This window comes from Homalodisca vitripennis, unplaced genomic scaffold (assembly GCF_021130785.1).
Source record: "Homalodisca vitripennis isolate AUS2020 unplaced genomic scaffold, UT_GWSS_2.1 ScUCBcl_6794;HRSCAF=14172, whole genome shotgun sequence".
NCBI lineage: Eukaryota > Metazoa > Arthropoda > Insecta > Hemiptera > Cicadellidae > Homalodisca > Homalodisca vitripennis.
The window spans coordinates 7,281-34,324 of NW_025782908.1; the positions used below are offsets into that span (position 1 = coordinate 7,281).

Consider the following 27,044-nt stretch of genomic DNA (forward strand, 5'->3'; position numbering starts at 1 on the left):
GAAGGTTATTACATGACAAACCAAACTCAATTGTGACTGAGTGGCACAACCCGCAGGTCTCCCTCCACAGCTGAGTGGTTGATCCTTGTTATAAATAATACAGTCTGGAAAGTGTGTTCCCATTATAACTTTTAGAACCCTTATCTACCAGTGAAGAAAGGGAGAAATGTATTAAAAAGGAGGCCTACCCTACACAGACACAGATGATTCTTGCCTTGACTCTAGGGCGGAATTCAGAATATACGGACCAGGAGTTAAAATATACGGACCAGGAGTTAAAATATACGGACCAGGAGTTAACCTAGCAGTGCCCCTGGGAAAACATGCCATAGTCTTCCAAGTGGAAGTCATGGCAATAGAATTATGCGCCAGAAGACTCATACAATTGAGGCCAAAAGGAGTAAAATACTTAACACTTTCTGACAGCCAGGTTGCACTGAAGGCACTTGATACCTGTCTTTTATTCAAAATGTCTGGGAATGCAACAATGCTCTGGTAGAACTGGCTAAGAAAAATAGAGTAACACTCAGTTGGGTGACGGGCCTTGAGGGCATTCATGGAAATTAAAAAGCAGATACTGTCCCCAAAAAGGGAGCGCAGTCCTTTATGGTGGGGCCAGAGCCAGATGGCAGAATAGCTTTCTCCTACAGCAAAGCTCTTGTAAAAGATTGGGAAAAGAGGACAAGAAACTTTAATTGTAGTAGGGCCTCAGGATTAAGACAACCAAAAATATTAATCTTTCCAGGTCAAGATCTGTTGCGTTTTTTATTTCAGGATCTATAAAAGTTCCCACGAGTACCAAGGAAGTTAAAAGTCCACTCAGTCCAGAGTCCCACATGACCAACCAGGTAGGATATTTACGCTTGGGGGGAGCCACAAAGGGCTCTGTTCGCCATGTATTCTTTAACCACACTGTGGAATTGGAGGCCCCCAGTACTTACAAAAAGCATGTGTGCGGTACGATTCCGGACAGACCAGTCAAGACTGGTCATGCCCAACCTGGCACTATTGCCTGGTGCAGAAAGCATAATTGGGGGGGTTCACTAGTCTAGATCCTGGGGTTCATTTTACAGCATGGCCATCTCATGTAGGGCACGTAACAAGCATTCATCTGAGCCCAACAACCATTAGTAGGGTTCGTATCCCCTATTGGTCTTGAATGGTACTAAACAGTGTCACCCATGGGAAGGTACTTTCTCAGTTCATTGGGGATCACCCGAACTAAGGTCAGCCCATCCTCTAGACCTCTTCCCAGTACTAATAATAATGTCACAATAATTACTACAGGCACATTTGTTTGCTTCTTGTTTTCTATGTTTTTTATAATCTTCATCTGGTCTATGATTTTTATTTCCCTAGAATGTGGATTCATTATGCTGAATTGTGTATTACTGGCTTTTAACTATTTGCATTTTTATTATATTATATAGTTCAGATGCCGAGAACCATTTTGCATTGAAGTATAAGCTCACAATTTAGTTTTTCTTGAAATCAATAGAGAAATTTTTCCCCAACAAAGAAATTAAAATGATTAAAAATTAAACAAGATCTTTTTTAGCTTGACACATCAACTGTCAGGTATTTAAATAATATTAGATATTTTACTGAAACTGCTATTATCGTGTATTTATAGAATGTTCTTTTCAGTTTTACGTTCAAGTTTGCAGATCCGTTTTACTTTCATACTTGTGCTAAACAGGTTCGCTCTGTATTCTAGTATTCAAACTTAAAATATTAATTGCTTTTTTATTTTATCATATAGTGGTGCAATACTGCTGTATAGTACTGTTTTACTGTTTATAGTTTCTTTACAATTTCTAGACAAGGGGCCTGATTTTGAAAAAGGGCACCTGACTGAGTTGGTCTGTCAGTAAAATATAAATTTAATAATAAGCTTCAATATTTCAAATAATCGATTATTAAGTGTTGACATAATACATCTAATATGTTATAGAAAAAGATTAGAAGAGCTTTTGGAGTCTTGGGAAGAGGAAAAATCTACTGATCCGGACCAGAAATCCATTGACACAAATGTTTTATGTTCGGCAACCAATGGAGAAACGGAACCAATCCAAGTAAATATTTTTTACTTCTGAGTCTAGCTCTCAGCCTCAACCTACAGTTTCCGTGGACTCTACACTCGTTCTGTCCAGCACTCAATTAACAGCGACTGGCAGTTATGAGTCAACCGATCTAACAAGCCCTCCTCAATTATACGTCTTACCCTCCACAGCACCACAAATTCTGCGAGGTGCAGTTGCTAATGTGAAAAAAACCCCCCAGAAAAACAAAGAGCATAGAAAAGAGGTAAGGAACTTTAACAATAAGGATCCCTTTATCACAAAAAATTTCTTTTTTTATCCCAAAAAAATGTTTAAACATGCTTTCTTTTGTCAAGTAACATAGAAATGCATGGTTTGCTATGATATACCATAGTGTTGTGAAAGACCAGCGTAAAAGCTATATAGAGAGATTATATATACTAGTTATCCATCAAACAGAAGATAAATTATGTTACATGTATTTGTTTTAATTACAGTATTCTTTTTAGGAGAGGCCTATCACTGTTTCAGCCCTAGTCTGCCCGTCCTCATGGCCCAATAAAAAAAGAGAAGAGTTAGTACACAGTACAAGTTGGACATTACTGATAAAAAGTGCACTGGTTACATACTGCTTTTGAACATGTGCTATTTATAACTCTGACCCTAAGTCCAACCACTCAGTGACTAACACTCCCAACTGAGAAATATGGATTTGATATTTACATTTGTAAAATAAATAGTAAATAAAATGATCTTGAAAGTGATTTATTCTGCAATACAAATAGCAATGTACACATGTATATAATTTTTGTTTGAATTGGTAACCATCACTTTTCATACATTAAATTTGGTACTGTAGTACTACTGTGTTTAAGATGAGGTGGGAAAAAACTAATATTAAAATGCATTGAGGTTGCAAATACCAATGTGTACATTGTTTTGAAACTGATTCATGGACCACTTACTTCTACATATAATTTGAGAACTACAAATATTAAAATTGCACTCGGAGTACAATGGTTGGTGCTAATCAATAACCTATTCTGGTCTCATTAGGCAAATACGGGTAATTCCAAATGATCGGGTAAAAGATAAAAAATTGAATTCAATTGAATGGTACTGTTAACCAGGGCCGGGGAGAGCTAGAAAGGGCTCGTTCACTCTTTTGATGTTTGGCAGATACCGACGCGCCAGGGAGTGGAGGGGTCGATGGCCGCGTGACGTCAACTGGTTGCCACCCTCCCACGCTTTCACCACATGTTTCTTTGCAATCGTTGCGCTAAGCAGTTCAGTTCGAGAGTTAGCTGTGGTGACAAGTGTTTTAAGTCAAGTAACATGTGCCGGATTATACAGTGCGTTTATGATTTTCACGTTTTTCCTGCGGAACTATCGCTCGTATAATGAAATGTGATTTAGGACTATATGTTAGTATTATTATTTATTATCTATATTAAACATGAGTTGTGCTGTTGCTGGGTGTAAATAACAGACACCGAAATACGAAGGACTGTGAGGTAGGTGTTCTCTACCATCGTTTTCCAAATGACAGTGACATTTTAAAACAATGGATTGCCAAATGTTACAGAAAAGACGAAATTAACTCAAAAAATGCTCGTATTTGTAGTGAGCATTTCTTGCCCCATGATTATGAGGATGACATAAAAAATAGGCTTTTGGGTCTTCCGTTTAAAAAAATTCTAAGAAAATCTGCGGTTCCTTCCCAAAAGCTGCCAAATAATGCACATGTAGTTTCTCAAAACTCTGAATTTAGAGCAGACAGGAACAAAGCCAGATCAGTTAGAGCATCAGCGTTAGAAAGGTTGAAACAATTAAGTCCAAGGAAAAAGCAAGCTAGGCCTGGACAAGATCCCGGAGAATGTGGCACTGGTACAGAGATGAATCGCGATGGAACACCCGACATGATCAATTGCAAAAACTGTGAAAGTAAAACGAAAATAACTGAAAAACTACAAACTGAAGTAGTAATCTTAAAATCGCACCTGAAAACAACAAGGCGTAAAAGTAAAATTTTAGCTAGGAGAAATTTAAGACTATCTTGTAGCTATAAAAAGCTAAAGAGCACAATAAAATCTTTACAAAGTGAACTATGTGTTTTTGAAGAAAAATTGTAAAAAACAAGAAGCTCTAAGTGGGCTGAGAAAAATATGACTCCTATGCAAATAAAAAGTATACAGGGTGAAAAGCAAGTGCGATGGACAAGCGATGATATATCTCGTTGTGTAATAATAAGGGCTCTGTCTCCAAAATCCTACGATTTTTGGAGGGGAAAAATTGACATTCCCTCTCCCATCAGCTTCAACCCTTAAAAGATGGTGCGCTAAGTTTTACTTGCTTCCCAGGTATTCTGCGGAATGTACTTTGCCTACTTAAAAAAAGGTTTGAGGAGCTATCAGATTTTGACAGATTATGTGTTATTAATTTTGACGAAATGCACATTGATAGTAGCGTGGTTTATGACTCAGGGATGGACAGAATACTCTGTCCTTCGTCTAAAGTACAGGTATTAATCGTGAGAGGGCTAATATCTAACTGGAAACAACCTGTCTACTTCGAGTTTGACACTATAATGGAAAAAATCGTTGCTGATGACAATAATAGAAGCTGTAGAGTCATCTGGATTGTTGGTGACCTCCATTGTGTCGGATATGGGAGGGAGCAATTTTCTTTCTTTGTGGACTTCCTTGAATATTTCTGTTGAAAAAACTTCTTTTGCCAATCCAAACGAATCGCAGAGGCAGTTTTTGTTTTTGCTGACATGCCACATTATTTCAAACTGCTCCGAAACCATTTTCTAGACAGCGGCATAGTTTTGGGAAATGGCACTGAATTAGATTCCTCCATTTTAAGGGAAGTGCTAGAGAAGGACAGTGGCGAGATTAAGTTGTGCCATAGATTGAATCCAGCTTATCTTTCTTTGAAAGGCAATGATAGACAGAAAGTTGGACCTGCAAAAGCAGTGTTTTCAAGAACGACAGCTAAAGCAATCGCCTTATTGACAAAAAACCACCAAGCTGCAAAAAATTTTTTGAGCTAATGGATGATTTTTATGACATAATGAATTCAAGCAGCCCACAGTTAGATTCAGCGCACCCGCTTAAGATTGCTTTTGGTGTGTGACTGAACACACAGAGGAGCAGAATCTTATACTTAATCAAGTTGAGTATGTAGTGAAAAGAATGAGAGTTAAAGGCAAACCTAAATTGCTTCCCTTTCAGAAAGGCATTTTAGTGTCGATTACATCTTTGAGGGACATGTTTACGCAGCTCCAAGCGCAATATGGAATTAAATACATACTTAGTACCCGTCTCACTCAAGACGCTCTTGAAAGTTGTTTGGTCAGCTTCGTGGGTTGGGGCGTTTCCACGATCATCTTAGCCCTTCAGATGTAATATCACGCCTAAGAACACTGATGATTTCAAACAAAATGCCTATTCCATCAAGGAAGACTAACATAGTATCGTCTGAGGAGAAATGTCCTGAAATTCCAGCTTACCTAACATCGGACTTGTTGCAAATGGCATTTACAACAGAAGAAATAGGATCCATGGAGTCAAGTTCAGACGTTGACATGTTGCAGGAGAACAATACATTGTCAGGTAATCTTCATAAAATATACTTCTAACATAGTATAAATAAATAAAATAGTATAACTAGTAAATAAATAACAAACTCAATTTTTTGTCGACAATTACATGAGTGGAAATGTACTTGTGTGAGTAACTCAAAGGAAATATTATAATCATGAAATGAGACAGGTATAGAAGGGCTGTGTTTTCATTTTAATTTAAAAACCAGATAAGTCTAAAGACAAGTTAGGCTTAAAAAATATAAATGTCAAGAATTGTTGTGTTTTAAAAGTGTAGAAAGTTTTCTTCCTTTTTTAATTACTGTTCCTTAAAATTGTAACTTTTATTTGTATTACAATGATTTTTGTCATGACGATTATGTAGAAACAAGATGACTAGTATATTTTAATCTTAAAAAAACTCAGCTCGAAACATACGGGTATTTTTTCAAAACTCGACTCGATTCGACTTCAAAAACCAATACTCGCACACCCCTAATAATTTTGAAAAACTAATATACTATAGCCAAGGTGTTTAATGATAAAAGAATAATACAGGAATTTTTATCGGGTTGAATGGTTTTAAAACGTTATAATCGTATGCATTTTTCATTGATTTAGCATTGAAAAAAATGAACTTCAATCTTTTTCCAAAGGCGTATTTTTTAGGGTCAACTACATAAATGGTGTTTTAAAAATTAATAGACTACAAATTATCAAAATTAGATTATAAATACGTTTTTATATAGATCTTACATCCCCAACAAGTCAATACTCTTTTTCAATATTTTGTTTTTATTTCAGACAACCTCAACGATGAAAGTGAAACTACGTGGGCTGAGGAAGAGGCAGTAAAGTACATAGCTGGCTACGTCGCTTTCCGAGTGCGCAATATAGACCCTAGTCTTGGAAAAATTGTGGAAAACGTTTCTGTTCCTGAGGAGGGGCAGCCCTCATGGATTAGAACTCTATCTCACGGCTCCCTTACAGAACCTAGTGAACAGTGGCTTTCTTTTGTTAAAGAATTTGAAAAGGTATTTATAGAGTTGCATGGTCCCCTGTTTAAGTTTAGTACTGAATTCGGAGTGGTTAAAGTTTTAAAAGAGAGACTGAGTGCACAATTCCCTAATGTGTGTAAGGAAGCTGTTCACGTTTATTCAAGAATCAGGACATTTATTAGAGTTAGAGAGGTAAACAGGCAGCACAGCAACAGTAAGAGGAAACAAACGAAAAAAGCTACAAAATGGACAAAGTCCAACAAGTAAGAAAATACGCTGTCCATTATATTAATAGCATTATGACAATGTATTTATGTTTTACATACTGATAATACACATTTTATATAACTAATGTATTTTGCGTAGTTTTTTTTATCCTTGTCCACAACACTGGAGTTAATATATAGCATAGGGTTTTGTGGAATAATATGTAAGGGCCGTAAAAGGGTCGATGCGCGCTGCCGAGGATTGCTTTGTCATACTACGGAATAGGCGCGGCTGGCAACCACGTGACTTCACAGGGCCAAGCGGCGGGGGTGAAGTTACACCGGCTGAGTGGTCTAGCCCTTACTAGCTCTCCCCGGCCCTGCTGTTAACCATTAAAATGCTGGGTAAAAGTTTATCTCCCTAGCATGTAACTAGCTTGAAAAAATTCATATTAATTGGCCTGAAGCTATATTTGAATTAAGATTTCTAAACTTATTATGCTAAGTAAAAAATGAGATAAAATTTTTTAATGACATTATTTAATTATAGAAGTTTTAAGTTGCCACTTTAAGGCACTATTATATGGTTAGCTGACACATTTAAAAATTTTCTACAAATATATATATATTGTATATTTTGTTTGTTTAATATACATATATACATTAAATTTGTATAAATGGCAATAGCCTTATTTAATTTCAATATACATTAAATCGCAAAAAGTACTTTATTTTCTTTTTTTTTTCCTTGGGGTGGCCTACTGCCATGCACTTAAGCCTCAAGGGCTTTTTGCGCACCCCGGAAACACCATGAGGCCTACCAGTCTACTTCAGCAGTTCAACAAACCGCCGAAAAACAACCTATCAAGTCCTCCTGGAAAAATTCACCACCCCTGTCCAAGCTACCAAACATGGCATACTGCTCTCTTGCTATTGCAGGGCAATCAAAGAGCAGGTGCTCAGCAGTCTCCTCCTGCTCATTAACACCTTCCACAGAGCGGATCCTCCTGAAGGATGCCAACTCTGTGTAGATGCTTCCTCAGGTGACCATGCCCCGTAATGAGACCAATGACCTTAGAAGACATTGATCTGTTTAATGAGAGAAGGTCCGAAGCCACCTTGGAGGAAGGTGACTGTAATACCATTCTACTCACTCTCAAACCCGGATGCAACCTCCACCTTCTCCCATGCTCCGCGCGAATCCATTTCGAGACAACCCTAGAGGATTCACACCTTGGAACACCGCAGAATGGTTGAGGGCCCGTCATAATTGTTGCTGAGCCCTGGTTGGCCAGGGCATCAGCTCTTTCGTTCCCAAGAATCCCCTCATGACCAGGAACCCAACAAACGGTTACATTGTTGATACTGGCAAGGGAGGAAACGGTCTGATAGCAATCCCAAATCAGTTTGGATTTGATTGCGCAAGAATCCAGTGCCATCAGCGCTGCCTGACTGTCCGTGAAAATGTTAATTGTCTTGCCCCTATATCGCAGACGAAGATTCTCACGAGCACATTCCATAATGGCTGCGATCTCCGCTTGAAAGACTGTCGGATACGGACCCATAGGAACCACCAGCTCCCTACATGGTCTCACTCCCAGAATTCCAGCGCCTGTGCCGCTTTTTGTTTTGGAGCCGTCTGTGTACCATTCGAGCTCCGCTGGTGGAAGAGGTTTCTTCCCCTCTGACCAATCATCGCTTGAGGGTAAAATAATCCTAAAGGGTTTGTCAAAGGAAAACTTTTGTGGCATCTGATTAGAGATCATGTGCAAAACATCCTCCTGTATGAGAGTGCTAATTCTACAGTGCCCACCGCTGCAGTCCGACCAGAGTCCCATCTGCTGAAGACAGTAGGCACTCCTCCTGGCCATAGCTCGAATGACAATGTCCAGGGGGGGCGAGATTAAGACAACAGTCCAGAGCCGCGCCTGGCGCACTAGGAAAAGCCCCAGTGATAGCGAGGCAGGCCATCCTTTGGATACCCGCCAGACGTGCTACCACCGTCTTGGCTTTCCGTTTTTGGCCACCGTACGACAGCTCCGTACATTAGTGCAGGTCTGACCACGGAAACATAAAGCCAGTACAAGAGCCTCGGCTTCAGTCCCCAGGGCCCACCTATCACACGTCTCCATTGCATTAGAGACCACTTACCCTTGGCAATGACCCTTTCTAGATGAGGTCCCCAGTTTAGAACCCTATCTAGGATCACGCCCAGGTACTTGACCTCAGGCTTCAGCTCAACGGGTGAGCCTTTAAATAGAAAGGGACCAATGCCCTCCATCTGTCGCCTCCTGGTAAAGGCAACCACGGCAGCCTTGGTGGGGTTGACGGTGAGGTCAACCTTATCACAACCAGTTTTCCACCATGTTCAGAGCAGCATTGGTCAGTTCCGTGATTGTTGTGTTGAACTTGCCACTCACAAGAATCACAATATCATCTGCGTACCCTTGTGCAAAGACACCGCTGTTATTCAAAGAATTTAGCAGGTCATCCACAACCAGGTTCCACAGAAGAGGAGAGAGAGGGACGCCGCCTTGTGGACAGCCCCTCGCGTAGCCTTCGCACTAACACTTGCTCCCATGAGGGTTGTAACAACAACCCTGTCCGTGAGCAAGGCCCCTATCCAGTCACACACCTGACCATCAACGCCATGGTCTTGAGACCGCATTGATAAGCGCCTGAGTGGCTGTATTATCAAAGGCACCTTCAATGTCTAAAAAGACTCCTATGGCTACCTCTTTTGCCGCCAGCGTCTTCTCAATCCTGCATACCAATTGATGCAGGGCCGAGTTGCATGACTTTCCTGGAGTGTAGGCATGCTGGTTAGGGTGCAAAGGTCGCTCCAGAAGAGCTCCCTCCCAAACAAAACCTGGCAACCATTTTCTCCATGGTTTTGAGAAGGAAGGAGGACAGGCATATCGGCCTGAAAGACTTCGGCCGATCCATGCCCGCCCTCCCCTGCTTCGGTATGAACACCACTCTGGACACTCTCCAGGTTAGTGGGATGTTCCTGAGAGCCACGGAGGCTCTGAACAGTCTGCACAGCTGGGGAAGGAGAATGTCCAATCCCCGCTGCAAGCAAACCGGTCTCACCCCGTCGTCCCCAGGAGCCTTGTAAGGACTGAATGAGTTAATAGCCCACTCAATCCTACTGAAGGTAACAATACGGTGCGCCAGACTCCACTGCAAATGGGTGGCGCGACCCGCATGTCTCCCCTCACTTTCGGGTGGCTGTTCACCCTCATGAAACAATACAGTCCGGGAAGTGTGTTCCCATCATATCTTGTAATGTAATTGAAGTGTGTTCCCTTCCGGCTCAGTAATGTAAACACCTTGATCGTCCTTGAGACTACCAAGCGGCGAGATGGGATTCTTTGCCAATAGCTTTTGCAGCCTTGCACAGATCTGCACACTGTCAATATCAGTGCAGAGCTTCTTCCAGGCTAACCTCTTAGCCGTACGAACCTTGCGGTTGTACAGTGCAAGAGCCTCATGGTAGGTGTCCCAAGTGCCCCAAGTTTTGGCTCTCCTGAATAGAGCCCTGACCCTCTTCCTCAAAGAGGCCAGTTCAGAGCTCCACCAGGCTACCTTTGATCTATTTTTGTTGATAACCGGGCAGCTGAGATCGAAGGAGCCGACAATCGCAGAAGTTAGACCGTCAGCAGATTCGTCAAGCTGCGCCGCGCTGTGAATCCGTTTCCCATTAGTGGAATCAGAATCCAGCCGTGCCCTGAGGTTTTCCTTGTATGATACCCAGTTTGTGTTCCTCGGATTCCTATACTGAACTTTTTCCAGCATCTGTTCACCGATCTTAAAACAGATGTGAGCATGATCAGAGAGGGAAGGCTCGTCAGACACATGCCAGCCATGCATCCGACCAGCCATACCCTCCGACATCATGGTCACATCTAGCACCTCCCTTCTTGTCCTCGTGCGAAACGTGGGCACATTTCCCACATTTGCAATCATTAGACTACGGGACATTATAAATTCTAGAAGTAACTTACCTCTGTTATTGGTGTTGGTGCTGCCCCACACCTCGTTGTGCGAGTTGGCGTCGCATCTTACCACCAGTTCCGCTCCACTCCTCCCAACATGGTCCACCAAGGCAGCCAGTTCCCTGGAGGGCGTGGACTCCGCATCATCATACGGTAGATATGATGATGCAACTAGCAGGGCTCGTCCAGTACCAGCCACCATCAGCCTGACTGTGGCGAGATCCCTGCAACAAAATTCCAGAACAGGAATGCTGTCCACCTTGTTGCTTACAACAATACATGTCCTGGCATTTTCAACCTGGGCACTAACAATTTTCACCCCTGTCATTGAAAGCCCTGATATTTTTCCCTTGCTGATCCAAGGTTCCTGTATCAGAGCCGCATGAAAATCTTCCGACAGGAAGCGTCTGCAGAATACAGCCAAGGCAGCCTTATTGTGCTGCAGGTTGATCTGAAGAACATTGATCCCCATGATCAGCCGCCCCACCCCGCGCCCTCAGCTGGACCTGCTCCACACCAATGAACACCCTCCAGCCACTCCCCTTAAGAGTGGCTGAAGATTGTTCATCTATTAAAATTACGAGTGTTCTGGAATCTCCCGTGTGGACATTTCCAACTACCCTCCAGTCCGACACAGAGATCCCAGCATTCTGTTTATTTATGGCCTTGAGAATGGTCGCAGAGTCCTTCTCGGCCATGGGACCATCAACCCTTAGGAAGACCTTGGTAGATCTTATGAGGTCTTTGTAGTCCCCACAGATCACCCCTATTCCCCCAGGGCCACCGATCCCCAGCCCCGGAGCCAGACCCCGCAGCCAATCCCTGGTCTCGTCACTGCCACACAGCATGACGAGAGCCCCCCTTTCCATGAAACACCTCTTGAACTGCAGGCACACACCCTCTGATGAGAGTACCTCGTCGAGAATGCGCCCCCGAAGCTCCATAGCCTCCTCCTCTGAGAGGCGCCTCTTAGGAAAGTTCGCAGGGACCAAGACTAGCTTATGTCCCGTCAGAACCTCCCTGAATGTTTCTCCCAATCCCTCCTCTGCTTGCTCAGGAGGTGCGGTCGGGCGCCTCTTCGGCAGGGGTTTTTCCGCCGAAGAACCGCCTGAGCGCCCTCTCTTTCCACTAGGAGTAGAGACCGCACCTGCAAGTTTGCCTCCGGTGCTGCCTCCCTCTGTTTCCATCTTGCCCGTTTGCCTCCTCCATTGACTGTCCGGAAGCCAGGTGCCATCTGCCTTCTTCTGCTCCATCGCCCAACGCTTGCGCAGTTTAAAGGGGAGCTTAAGGTTGTAGTCCATTACACATGATCCAGTGTCTGTGTCCATGGACTCAACCCTTCCGCTTGCATCATCGAGTACTACATCGTCGTCGATGGTTAGGTAGCGCTAGAGGAACAGGCAGATAACATCTAAGGCCTGGGTGCCGGATGCAATTGCCCGTTGCAGTTCTTCCAGATCTAAATCTGTTGGTGTTTTTTTTGTTTTTTTGAAAGAATCCATAAAAGGTCCCACGAGTACCGAGGAAATAACGGTCCACCCAGCCAGAGCCCCGCATGACCAGGTAAGGCTATTTACGCTTGGGGGGGCACCCAACCCTCAAGGGCTCCGTTTACGACGCACAACCCCTGCGCCATGCATCCCTTAGGCACGGGTCGCCTCACACCGTGGGATTATGATCAAAAAGGACTTGCTCCGCCGGGACTCGAACCCGGATCTCTCATTTGCCGGGTGAATGTGTATATTTTGTTTGTTTAATATATATACACACACACACATATACAGATACATACAGAGTGTTCAACTTAAAAGAGACCCCAATTTGTGTAAATAACAATTTATTTATTGACAAATTGTACTGAATTACAACAAATGTTGAAAATGTCATACATCCATTTCCATACACTTGTCAACACGTTTCACCATGTTCCTGGCCACGCTTCTCAGCTGTACACTGTCTATCTCATTAATTGTATTGGTAATGTTTGTCTTCAATTCCTGTAGGGTATGAGGATTGCTGTAAACAATTTCTTTTACACTGCTTCACAAAAAGAAGTCAAGACTAGACAGATCAGGGGATCGTGGTGGCCACAATCCTGTTGAAATTATTCTTCCATCAAAAAGATCCTGTAGCATCTCCATACTAGAGTGAGCTGTATGGCAGGTGGTACCATCCTGTTGCAGCCAGCTGTAACGTTCATTCTCTAGCAATAAGCCTATGAACTGTTGGATGTCTTGGTAGAGGGCTGCATTTACAGTTGTTTCAAAAAGCAAAAGTCCTTTTATTCTTGTCTTGAAACTGCACTCCATACTTTTTTTTGTGGAGTTTTTATGAACATGTGCGGGTTGTCAGTACCCCAGGTCCGGTGGTTTTGGCTATCAACATAATCTCCGAGATGGAACCAAGCTTCATCTGTAAAGAACACTTGATCTAGAAGGTCAGTGTTGCCTCTAATGAATGTCTTGAATCATTGGTAGTAGTGAACGCTTTTGACATTATCACCATCCTTCAGTTTCTTGGAAAAACCTGCATTCGGTATGGATAACATTTTCAGTATTTTTCTCACAACAACGTGGGCTGAACCTAATGGAATGCGTTTATGTGTAGAGCTAAAACTGACCACTGCTGTCATGACGCTTGTCTAACACTGAACCTGTTTCATGAAACTGTTTTAACTACAGTAATTTTTGTATTACACTTTTAACCCAACAAAACAGCAGGAGATTTCATTTCTAAATAAGTTTCAATCACGAATACACGTTCTTCAACAGTTAAGCGCATTTTAATAAACAACAATACACTAATATGCCACTTAACCTCACTTTGTTGTAATGTGAATGCTTGATCTTCACTGGTTCATCTGCAATATGCGGGGAATAAACAGCCATTCCCACTACAGCTCCAGTCATACCAACATTAGGAACAGTGTTTAACCCGTTTCACACAAATATATGCATTTCCCCAAAAACATTACAATCTTCACCAAAATTATTAAAATACTATTTTGAAGGATAAAAAATCTCCCCCCCCCCTTTGTTGGGGGATAAGGGAGTAAATTTTAAAATTGCCAATGTCTTGCGCATATCAACTCAATGGCACATGTGATATCTTTCAGTAAGACTTTGAGGTGTCTTTAAAAAGGGACGGGGGATTTTTTTATCCTCCAAAAAATTCATATATATATATATGTCACTGAAAATAGGAAAACAACCATGATATTAAAAGAAAAAAATTGAAAACTTAGCCGGTAGTAGATGCTTTTTGGTTGAAGTAGGCATAAGGTCAAAGTTGACTTTTAAGTCTTTTCTTGGTTATCTAAGCACAATCATTATTGTAAATATAGGATAATATGTTTTAATTGTCAAGAGTAGATAAAATAAGTCACCTTAAATATATTGGAGGTTTTAATTTTTTTTCAGAATATAGGGGCTAAAAGTGATGATTCTGGTTCTGATCTGAAAGAGATCTATGTAGATATTGCTGTTAATCCTGTGAAAACTGTAACATCTCAAAACAAACAAAAAATCCCCAGTGTTGATCTCAATACATCACCATCGGACCAGCATCCACTAGACAAACTCTGCCAGCTTCTCTGCATTGATGAGGATGAGACTTTTGAGAAAAGGTGTGTCTCACAATTAATTCATTGTTGTAAATTAATATAATATTACATTAATTCATTTCTACTTGCTCTATTTTAAAAATAATATTCTAATTTAATAAAATACCTAGATTTATAAATGAATATCGGGGTTTTAACATTTTTTAAAGTGTGCCCCAAAATGGTGGCTTGGAACAGAAGGCTTGTTTTGTAGTTTGCAAAGGCAAAATGATAATAACATCCATAAGCGGTATCATCAGTTTGGAGATACTGGCTGCCCGTTGAAAATAGAAGAGTATGGAATGACCAATGGTTAGTAAAGAAGGTGTTGAGTGAGGAGAGAGATTTTCAAGCGTAGCCCACAGAAATCTGTTCGGAAGGCTAGTTGTGAATTAGCAATTCCAGTGACGATTGTTTAGAAAGTTTTATAGAAATGTTTTCAACTACATCCTTATGGTTTGCAGTTGTTACAGACTCTAAAGCCTTCAGGCTATGGTTTATGTGCCAATCTTGCAATGAAATGTGTTTGCACAACAATGGTGATTTTTCTGAATTACGTCGTTTTCAGTGATGAATCAACATTTCACCTCTATTGACATGTGAACACTCAATGTGAGTATCTGGGGCTCAGAAAACCCTCATGAGATGGTACAATTGCACAAGACCTCTAAATTGAATGTTTTGTGTGCCATATCTAGGTTAAAGTTTCTTTTTGGAGAAGAAACTAATTGGTATTTCTTATCTTGATGCTGTAGAACTATGGTTATTTCCTCAACTGAAAGAAGATGAACTACAGAACTTCATTTGGCAGCAAGATGGTGCACCGCTTCACTGGCATAATTCAGTACATGATTGGTTGAACGTCTCTTTACTCGACTGCTGGTTTGGCCGCAAGGGGTCTAATGATAGAGACTGATTCACATGACTTTCCTTTACCAGCTGATCTGCCTGAATTAAGGAACAGGATTGAAGCAGCTTTTGCAACAATCACTCTAGACACTTTGATCAAAGTTTGGGAAGAACTAGGCTGTCTATCACTTGATGTGTGCCATGTGATGAATGGAGCTCACATTGAAAACTTGTAAGCTTGTAGTTATAACTATTTGAGTTGCTTTTTAGTTTCATGTATTAATTTTAATTTTAACATTGATATATTAAATACTACAAAACGTTAAAACTCCAATATTAATTTGTAAACACCTGGTATTATGCATGCACCAATTGACTTAGATGATTGAACCTGAGTATGATTGATTTCCCCTTGAAAATAGTGATTAAATTAGTATCAATATAATTTTCTATTCAAGAAAGTATTAATATAAAGTAGTAATAGTTTTGTTTCTCTGAATTAATGTTCATATTTTAATGTATTTATGACAAATAATAATGTTCTAATATACAGTTGAACCTTGATAGTTGAAACCCTCAATAGCCCTAAATTTCTTGACCTAAGACTCAGTGAAAAAGGTACCTCTATAACATGTTTTACAGGTTCAATAACTTCAGGTTACAGCAGTAAGATGATTTTTATTATTTCAGACAAAAAACTAATAATGAACAATGAAATAAATCCTTCTAACACAATTTTTTTTATTATATTAAACCATAATTTATTGTAACATGAATATTGTTTTGATACGTTCCCCAGTCAGTAATCCCAATACACCCAATTTTGCAAAGTTAACAATAACTCAGCAGCAGCCATTGTTTACTTATAAGTATAAGCAATTAAGTATAGTGAGAATGCACTATGGATATTAGGAACAATGTAGTACATACTGTTAAGTCTGTCATCAGTTTCACAAAAGAAGGAAAGGTAGTAGAAGCCAGGATAGAGTGGCATCAGTCAGTTATTTTTCACAAACTCAGTGATGAACATCAACACCACGGTTTTGCCACCCTCAAAAACGTGGCAAGAACACAAATTCCTTGATGGCATGAATTCTTAAGAAGACTTTTTGATATTTGTGTTAGCAGGATTTCATTGTAGTCTTATTAGAGAATTTATCCAGTAAAAGCCTATACTGAGTTTCCCAAAAGTCCACACTCCACACTAATAACTTTTTAATAGTTGAAAAGTTTCCAAACTGTACTAATTTTTAGGTAATTTGTTGATGCCATTTGGGAGGTTATAGTGGATTTAGCTGTCTGCTGAGATACATTTTTGGAGACTTTTAATGGCTGTTCTCTGTGTGAAGTCAGTCAGGTCATTAATTATGATCACGCCCTGTCCCTCACCTTGGCGGGCCACACCTAGTGGCCCTTGCTGCTTTGCCAATCAGCTCACCAAGCCACTGTGGTCCTCTATATTGTGCAGTTATAAAATTCAATTCTTATGTTATTGTGGCTGAAAAGTGCTGCAATATCTCAGTCAAATAAGTAGCTAAATTAATATTACTTTATTTCCAATATATATTGTGGAAACCTCGTACAGAATTGTGTTTTTATTCTAATGTTAGTGTCACTGTAGCTGCTTTAACGTATCCTATCAATTAATTAAAATATTAGTTCATTTAGTGGAGTTTATATTATGTTGAAAAGACCTACTTGAGGCTGATTGTATTTTTATTCTACAAATAATAAGTTACCAACCCATAAAGTTTGAACCTTATTGGTAATAAACTTTTAAGTTATTTGAGAATTACATTTAAATCTCAGCAATTTAAAGAGCCAAGATTAAATACTGCCATTTAAATCTGAGTAAAGTGAGGCAAATGTTGACGCAGAACTCTGCCGGCCACTATGTGTGGCCTGGCGAGCTGAGAGAAGAACCACCTTAGACTCCATCCAAACTGAGCAAGAGAAGTTTTGGCCTCATTAAAGGCCTTCTGATTGCAAAGTGTTAAGGGTGTCTTATATAAGTTAACTTTTCAACTTATATAAAATTACTTAGTCTTTATGGGATCCAATTGTTTTCAACTCATTCACATACATATGAGATGCATACTTGGAAGCAGGATGCCTTTTTCTTGATAATCATAAAGCTTTCAATGTTATAGCCTTCGAATTTGATGTTACAGAATGTGTGAGTCGGAGAAAAGACGGAAGCATGAGGAAACATTGCAATACAAATATTTTTGTGATCAATGCTCTTTCAAAGCCAAACGAGAAAACCATCTTCTCAAACATGCAAAACTGCATGAAAATGTAAGTACAGTAGAGTTTAGAATTATAATGTCTCCTAAATGAGTTTTAGTTACCATTATCCTTTTTAGGAGTTTTTAAACATTCAGTATTCTGAGTAAAAATAATGTTTTTAAATGTTCCTTACAATCACTAGTTTACAGATGTTACTAGTATTACAATCAGGTAAAGAAAATAAAACAGAATCAACTGTGGAAATGGAGTTTGTCTCTTCTAGAAAAAAAATTGTGTCTGTATGTGAATTTGATATCTCAATTTTATACTTTAAGTGGCCATTGGAGGGTAAGAGAACCATCTTGCATCTTGGTAATAATTGTACAGAAATTAGACAATTTATACATAATATTTTATAGGAAAGCCTGAAAACTAAAGAGGAAATACTGATTTGCATTAGTACAGAAGAGCAGTGTTGCTAGTTAACCCTTCATCGGGCGCTAAACTGAGTTTTTCCTCCGTGTATTTTTTATTATTACAAATAGTACTACTTTTCTGATGTTGGCAGTCGTTTCCCGCAGAGTACTTCACGAGCATCTTTCGGGGAAGCGAAACAATAGCCTCCCGCTTATCTTTGTCAAAATCTGTCAGTATGACGTCTACTTCCGTACGAAACTGGACGATTCCTCCGTGAGCGCCCGATGTTGTGTTTGTAGTGCTTGGACAAAATCTCCGTGAGCGCCTTATTGTGTGTTTAGTTTTTATGGAGTACTAATCCGTGTGCGCCTAAATGTGTGACCTGTGATGGTTTCTTTTGAAGTTTTACAATATATTTTATTTGAATTTTGTGAAATGGAGAATGAAGACGAGAGACTTGTCAGTACAGTACCCGTGTGCTAGGGAACATTTCAGTACTGTTTATGGAGTGAACATTGTCGTTATAATAACCAGAAGGAAAATGTTTTGAAACTTTGTGTAGTATTAAAAAAAAAATTTTAGTAAAGAATAAATTTTTGAGTAATAATTGACATTACATTGTATAATAACTCAAGAATTGAAGTAAGTTGTTTTTGTAAGAAGTTAAAAATTAAGTTAATTTCCATATATTATTACAGTAGGTTAAACATTTTTACAATTAATTGCATTATTCCTTAAAATAAATCATGTTGTTACTATACAATAACATTTTTTAAGATTTTGAATTTCTTATTTGGAAAATTCATTACATAAAAGAGTAATTTTTATTTAACTTCTAAAAATGAATATATTACATTGTAATTAAATCCGTACAAATATTTAAACAAATAAAACAGTTTAAACGACTATGATATCCATTATTCGCTAACCTGGAGGAAACCTCCGTGAGCGCCTGATGGTGTTTCTAATTTTAAGCGCCTGATGGAAGGTTAAGCTAATTCAGCATAGAAGGCAGTGACTTAGCGTTTATTCTGTCTAGCGGCTTCCTGACAAAAACAAGTTCAATTTCTCTCAAAGAAGTAAAAACATCAACATCATTATTGTGATGTATTTGTTACAATTGGTATATTTTTAAAGATAGCTGACCAACAATATACTGTTGTAAGTATAACAGTTTGTAAAGTTAGACTACAAAATCAGGTTTCTGCCTAAGGCCTACATTATGGTGATGAAATCCAGTGACATGAACGATATCAACTAGGAGAAAAGTTTTATGAAAATCCTATTAGGCAAGGAAATTTAAAAATGCAAAACTTAGCTAAAAGTGTAGATTGGGGTTGAGCCCTCTGTTAAATTATCTCCCATGACATATTTATTTTTAAGTAATAATTGAATAGACATGCATAATGTTTACAGCAATTATCGTTGTATTGCCACCTGTATTTCCAGTAGGTTGATGTTATTTGTTAATTTTTAACACAGTGAACAAAGAGACAGTGAACTGTTGACTGAAGATGTCCATTAATTCATTGATAAATGTTTGCTCTAAACTGATTATTAAGCTGTTTGATTGTATTTATTGTTAATTAAAAGTATTTAATTTTTGTTCCAGATAAAAGACTTATTATGTTGTGATCAGTGTGACTTCAAGACGATACGAGAGAGTGTGCTTGGCCGCCACAAGATGAATCATTCTGCCACGCAACTGCTCTGTAAGCTCTGTCCCTACAAGACAGATAGCAGCAGTTTCATGTTGAAGCATCTTCAAGCTAGGCATAGCCCTAAAGTTCAGGTAAAACATTTGTATATTATCAATTTTACTGAAAGGAGAATTCTACTGACAGATAAGATTATATTTTATTTTATTGTGATCTTGTGGATGAGAATTAATTGTACTGTAAAGGGTCCAGTACGTGAGGATTATAAAGGAATACCAGATTAACTAAAATTTATGTTTTATATATAGTGTGATCAGTAGAGGTCAATTTTCTGTATATTTAAAGTTTACTTAGCCATTAATCTTTCTTATTGTTAAGTTTATAAAATTTTTGATTTTTTTATATTTCATATATGATACATTATGAATCTAATAATTAATTTTAATTTTACAGAAAAAAATTGAAATGTAACTCTTGTGAGTATATTGCATCCACCCCTCGAGAACTACAAAAACATCAAAAACTTCTGCACAAACCTGAAGATCAGCCCAAATTTTGGAAGTGTTCTAAGGTACATTAGTTTAATGAAGATAATTCTAATTATGTTGCCTAGTATATGCATAGTAAATTTAAACTGAAATTATTTTTATATTGCCAAGTACAAGGTTTTGCTAGAAAGTAACTGGATTAATATTTGCGTAGCCTCAGATCCAATAAAGTAAGGCTGAATATCCTACAGCTGGTCATGTGAGCTCCCCTTCACACATTACTCAAGTTTTGTTTGACTCCCACACTCATTCTGCCCATAGTGCCTGTTTATAAGTAGTTAATGTTTCATCTCTGGATCTAAAAATAGTGTTGAATGTTCAGAAAGAACAGCAAGTAAACATCACATTTTGTTCAAAGTTAGAAAATCTACCAGTGAAACACTTCACACTTTAAAATAAGTGTACAGTAGCAATTTTTTATCACAAACACAAGTGTTTGAGTGGTTTAAATGATATATAAACATGTCCACAAAGACAAAAGTGACCTCTACGCACTGGCAGACCATTGTAAACCAAAAGTGGTTTTAACATCTAGAATCGTTAACCTTCCCGAAACAAGATCGCCGTTTAACTATCAGAGCAATGTCTGAGCTAACAGGAATTAATAAGGAAAGTGTCTAGGCAGATTTGTTGTATAATTTCAACATGAAAAAGTGTGTTCAAAAATCGTTCAAAAGTATCTCACACCTAAACTGAACGAATGCTTAAGAATCATGGCATTTTGCTTATGATCCCAAAAGTAAACGTTAATCAATGCAATGGAGTTCCCTTGCTTCTCCATGCCATAACAAATGAACGAATTGCAAAATCGAAATTCAAGTAATTATGATTGTTTTTGTTATATCAAAGGGATTTAATTACTATTAATAGTGAATTAGAATTACTACATTAGTGACCTGAATACTATACATAAACATTTATGGAGAATACAAAACAAGATATGGATTCTCCATCAGGACAATACTCACAATGCTTTGTCAATGAAGATGCTTTTAGCCAAACACAACATTCCCATATTAAACTATCCACCCTACTCACCTGACTTCACCAACTATGATTTTTGTATTCCCTAAAGTCAAGTCAGCTTTAAAAGGAACAAGATTTGAGACTATTAAAGTAGAAGACGAACAGTTATGGAAGTCACAAACTTTCTTACAGAAAATGATCAATAAAATTGCTACGAACAGTAGAATATTTGCATGGAGTGGTGTAGAGACTGAGGAGGGGGCACATTGAATACTGTAACATAAAATTGTAAATATTTGCAAGCCAATTTTTTTAGCTTCAGTGCTGTTTTCTAGCCACACCTCATATGAGAGGTAACTAAGATAGAGAAGAGCAATGATAAATGTATGTGTTCATATAGATCACCAGAATAAAATTTTACTTTGAAGCAGTCTCAAGCTCTCTGTAATGGTTTTAAAGGATGGAACATGAAGATGATCAGTCACTATTTGTAGATAAATTTGTAATACAAATGTAATACTACACTTTGTATTTAATATTGTAATAAAGCTTTCTTTATTCTTATTAATTGGAAGTAGAAGGCATTTAGGTACACAAAATTCAGGGTAAACATAAAAAAGTGTAATAGAGTTTGATTTGATTTCAGTTTTTTGTTTGTATTATAACAAAACAGTGATTGCAGAACTATTCTCATGCCGTATTCGTTATATTTATTTTTTAATTTTAAAATTTTTAGTAATATTCTACTAATAATTTAGCCTAATAAGAAAATATTTATGGTATGAGTCTAAAGAAATTCATGAACATACCAATAGGAAAATCCAAGTCTTGGACACTACTGAAGGTGATGGTTTTGTGCTATTCCAGTGTCCGTACAAGTCAAAGCTGCGAGCCCACCTGACGCGACATGAGAACGATGCGCACGGTAGCCTGAGACAGTTCCTGTGTCACTACTGTGGGAAGAGTTTCAAACGCAATGACACTCTAACACAGCACAAGGTCATCCATGGAGAGGTGAACAAGACTTTCACCTGTCAACATTGTGGAAAGATCTGCACGTCATCAGTCTTCCTCCGTGAACATCTGGTTTGTCAGATCACTTTCGAGATTGAATGCACAATGTAGCCTTTATTGCATATTAGTATTTTAGTATAAAGAATTCCAAGCTATCTTTTTTTAAGAATTAGGTAATAATTTTTGTATGGGTTTTATATTGTTTCAGTCAGACTAACCAGACTAACTTTTGTGGATTTAAATGTTTTGAGATAATTGCCTACGTAAATGGAAAATGTGTTTCTTAATTAAGTCTTAGGAAATCAGATAAATGAAGTGTTTCGATTCCCAGAAATCAATGGAAACCTTATCAATATTTGTGGATGTTCAAATGTGAAAGTACATTAATAAGTATTGTTTGAGTCATTAGAGAAAGAAGTTGGTATTTACTTATCAATGATACTTATCAATCAAACCTGTGCTGAAATGCTAGAATTTTAAAACAATCTGTAATTTATGAAAAGTAGAGGTTATTTAAGGTGTAGTGGAAACAAGAACGAAGAGTATCTACATTCTCTTTTTTACAAAATAGTAGTGATTAACATTTTTGCTGCCACATAATATTGAATGAATTTTGGTTTTCAGTGGAATAATCTTATTTAGAATTTCCCCTACCTGCCTCTTGCAATGAATTAATAAAGACTAAAACTAATTGTAGATTAGTTTAAAAAAACTAGAGTTTGTGGAGATTTTAATTGCAAAATTATTTTTAAAGATATTGAAATAATTTTAAAACTAGTGAGTAAATAATAAAAAACATTATTTCAATTTCCCTATCATACAAGAAAGTTAGTCAAACTCTTTCTCTAAAATCTCTAAAAATAAACTTAAAATGAATTGACCCTAAAATGGTTCAATAAAATATTTTAAATTTTTTATTTTTTTTAAAACATTCTAAATTATATTTATACTAAAATCCTTTTATTAAAAGCTAACGATTTTATTTAAAGCTTTACTATATATATACAGGGTGATTCATGAAGTTCTCCCCCCACTTCTACAGCACATTGTACTAGTAAAAAATAATGAAAAAATGTTATATAAACATAGGTCCGAAAACGCTTCGTTAGCGAGTTACAGCTAGCGAAAGATTTCGCCTGAATTCCTGGGTAAAGAGTAAAATAAAGCCATACTGAACTTTTGGAAAGGTTAATTAAGTAAGAAATATCGTGGATTCTTATATATTTTTACCTGATAAAGCTAATAAAATAGGTTTCAGAACTGTACCTGTAGTAGTTTTTGAGGGATTCAGGGTTAAATGCAAAACATTGGGGCACGAAACAATGTTTTTTTAAGTTTGATGTACAATAACTTTGTTAAATTGGTAATAAATACATAAAATCAACAAACATTAATTGTAGAGAATTTAATTCTGAGAAAATTGATATAATCAAAGTCTAAAATAAAACAGAAATAAGTACCAAAAAATCGATTTTATTCAGTATAATACATTACTAGTTTTAAGCAAAATTAATCAGGTTGGGCCAACCGTACGCACCTTTTTATAATAGATGTTCGAAAATGAGGCCATCATTATCAATACATTTTGCAGCACGTTTGTGTATTGCTTTTGTTGCGTTTCTAATTTTTCAGGACTTCCCTGTATCTGCACAGCCAAATCCATAATATGGGCAATTAATTCATCACGAGAATTCACTTTTATCTTGTATACAATGTCTTTCATCCATCCCCAGATGCAATAATCCAATGGAGATAGATCTGGTGATCTTGGTGGCCAAGGGTGAGGCCCTCCACGACCAATCCAGTGTCCAGGAAATTGAAGATTTAAGTAAGCAGAAACGGCACGTGAAAAGTGGGGAGGTGCTTCCGTCATGCTGGAAGTACAAATTTTGTCTGAGATGTAAAGGAACATTCTCTAACAGCTGCAGCAACTCTTCTTGAAGGAAATGCAAATAGAACTCAGCATTTAGGCGTCCAGGTAATATGAAAGGTCCAATCAGCCGATTGTGCAAAAGGCCACACCAGACATTGACGCTAAACCGGTGTTGAAAGTTCTGTTCCACTACCTCATGTGGATTTTCTTCTGCCCATGAGTGTTTATTGTGCAAGTTATTGACACCATCCCGAGTGAATTGTGCCTCATCCGTAAACAAAATACGCTTGTAGAGTTGATTATTAATATTAAAAAAGTTGCAAAACTCCAAGCGAAGCGGACCATCCCCTAGCTGTAGATGTTGAACCTTTTGGTTATGAAACGGATAAAATTTGTTTCGATTAAGTGACCTCCACACCGTTGACTGCGAAACTCCTATCCGCCTAGAAATACGTCGTGTACTTACACCTGGACTGCGATGAACAGCATTAATAACAATATCATCATCAAGTTGGACAGCTCGTTCATAATTGGTTCTAGTACTTGGTAGTGATCCTGTTTCCCGAAGAGTACGAAAAGTTCCTGAAATTGTTTTGGTATCTGGAATCCTCCTATTAGGATAACGTAGTTCATACTCTTCTACAGCAGCTCTAGCATTACCATTACAGTAAACCCAAAATAAAAACCATATCAGCGTATTCCTCTGATGTAAATAAGTAAGGCATTTTTTCGCTGAATAAACAATCGAATTATAACTCACAGAAAAATTGCATTTAATAACACGATTCACAGAACCCGATCTCCTGCTGTAGCTTGCAAAACACCACTAATACACAGTTTCTAACGTAACAGTACAGAATACCATTGTTGATCAGCTGTTATTCGTGCGTTACCAACTTAGAAATTAATAAAACAAAAAACTGCATTTCGATGATTAGTAAACAATAATGGGAAAATGTTTGCTTCATTTATTTTCGAACATTTGATGTAAATTTTTATAAAAAAAAATACAACGTAATAAAACATAATATTTTTATTTACAAACAAATTTATTTAACAGTTAAATCTTGTTTTCTCAATTTATCTCATCATTAAGGAACAAACATTTTGTTTTTTGTTTTATTTTAACTAAATACCGTACGGTATTTCTTTACAGCTAGTAATGTATTATACTGAATAAAATCGATTTTTTGGTACTTATTTCTGTTTTATTTTAGACTTTGATTATATCAATTTTCTCAGAATTAAATTCTCTACAATTAATGTTTGTTGATTTTATGTATTTATTACCAATTTAACAAAGTTATTGTACATCAAACTTAAAAAAACATTGTTTCGTGCCCCAATGTTTTGCATTTAACCCTGAATCCCTCAAAAACTACTACAGGTACAGTTCTGAAACCTATTTTATTAGCTTTATCAGGTAAAAATATATAAGAATCCACGATATTTCGTACTTAATTAACCTTTCCAAAAGTTCAGTATGGCTTTATTTTACTCTTTACCCAGGAATTCAGGCGAAATCTTTCGCTAGCTGTAACTCGCTAACGAAGCGTTTTCGGACCTATGTTTATATAACATTTTTTCATTATTTTTACTAGTACAATGTGCTGTAGAAGTGGGGGGAGAACTTCATGAATCACCCTGTGTATATATATATATATATTATAAGAGCCTTAAACAAATCCTAATAATATTATAAATGCGAAAGTGCCTTTGTGGTTTTTTCTTTCACGCATAAATTACTCAACTGGCTGTTCTGAAATTTTACTTCGACATTCTTATTGTCCCTGGGATGAATATAAACTTATTCTTATTTTGAAAATCCCTTTGGGCTCTGGCCCACTGGTCTTTAAAGTAGCAAAATATGCCAGTCTATAAAGTTGTGTAATATTAATTAGATGAACCAGGAAACGCCAAAAGAGATTCTAATGTTTTTTTAATTTCAAACAGTCTCCATTTTTGCTAGAGTGGTACTTTTGAAATGAAACTTGTGGCTACTTACTCAGAAAAAATGGCCTTTAAAATTAGGTGTCATTTACCATAGACTTCTATAAGAAGTTTTTACTGCATCCTCCTCAGGACGTCCCCTATCAGTGATCATAAATTACATAAGGCACCAAAAGATAGGTAAAACCATAGTATAACCGTGTACAAAATCTAAATTTTTTTCTTTAACCACTCAATAGATAGAATGGTGGTTCCACACATGTTCAACACCCTGTATATAAAGATTATCCTAATTTTTCTACAAAATACTGCATTTGGTAAAGTGATATTTGAAGAGAACCATTAGACGTGGGAAGTTATGCGTTGATTTAAAATATTTAGTTTTCATTTCACTAGAGAATAATGTTAGACACAAGTGTATTTGATTTTTTATTTAATTTCTTAAAGAAATTTTGTTGCATATAAATTAGTTTCTGTATAAATGTGATGATTGTACTCTCTTTTTAAAGGCATCCCACACCACAGAGAGACCGTTCTTGTGTGACATGTGCGGGAGTTTCTTTCAAGACTAGAGGAGCTACACAGAGACACAAGCGAGTGATGCACTCTACCAGTGTGCCAATGTTCCCATGTACTCAATGTGAACGCACATTCAAGGCCAAGACTGACTTAAACAGGCATAGGAAGACTCACAGGTACATGATAATCAAAGAGAAGGCTTAAGACAGGCCTTCAAGATTACAATTTTCTGTCTTGTACCATAAATTTTATACTTTCATTTTGATTTGTAAATGAGATTATTTATTATTACTACTAGTATTATAAAGAGGAATCGTTAGGCACTGCTACCAGCTCATCACTGTGACCAATTATAGTCTGTTGTAATGTAACCCTGCTAATTTTTTCCCAAAAGAGTTGTGGACTCTTGAAAAATAGGAAGATTCTTTTACGGTTCACACTTGCTATTTCTTTATTTCGTACAAAAATTAGACAATAACCTGTGTTAGTAAGTTGCATAATGTTGATGAGTTGTTGTCTGCAAATAGTCACAGCAGACTCATTGAATATACTTATTTGAAGATTTGGTGGATTCCAGACTCAACAGTATT

General features: G+C 37.7%; 1 protein-coding gene across 1 annotated transcript; it reads left to right on the forward strand.

Moving 5' to 3' along the window:
* The first annotated feature begins 1,882 nt into the window (after positions 1-1,882).
* LOC124373948 (zinc finger protein 519-like) lies at positions 1,883-26,632 on the forward strand. Its single transcript, XM_046832258.1, has 7 exons — positions 1,883-2,075; positions 14,250-14,455; positions 17,452-17,578; positions 19,539-19,718; positions 20,039-20,155; positions 21,966-22,184; positions 26,445-26,632. Exons 3-7 carry the CDS (start codon positions 17,453-17,455, stop codon positions 26,505-26,507), a joined length of 705 nt encoding a protein of 234 aa, XP_046688214.1. The 5' UTR covers positions 1,883-2,075; positions 14,250-14,455; position 17,452; the 3' UTR covers positions 26,508-26,632.
* The last annotated feature ends 412 nt before the right edge of the window (positions 26,633-27,044 follow it).

Coding starts and splice junctions, on each gene's coding strand:
- LOC124373948 (XM_046832258.1), top strand. CDS start 17,453: ATGTGTGAGTCGGAGAAAAGACGGAAGCATGAGGAAACATTGCAATAC. Junction 19,719..20,038: donor GGCATAGCCCTAAAGTTCAG/GTAAAACATTTG, acceptor TAATTTTACAGA/AAAAAATTGAAATGTAACTC. Junction 22,185..26,444: donor TCTTCCTCCGTGAACATCTG/GTTTGTCAGATC, acceptor CTCTTTTTAAAG/GCATCCCACACCACAGAGAG.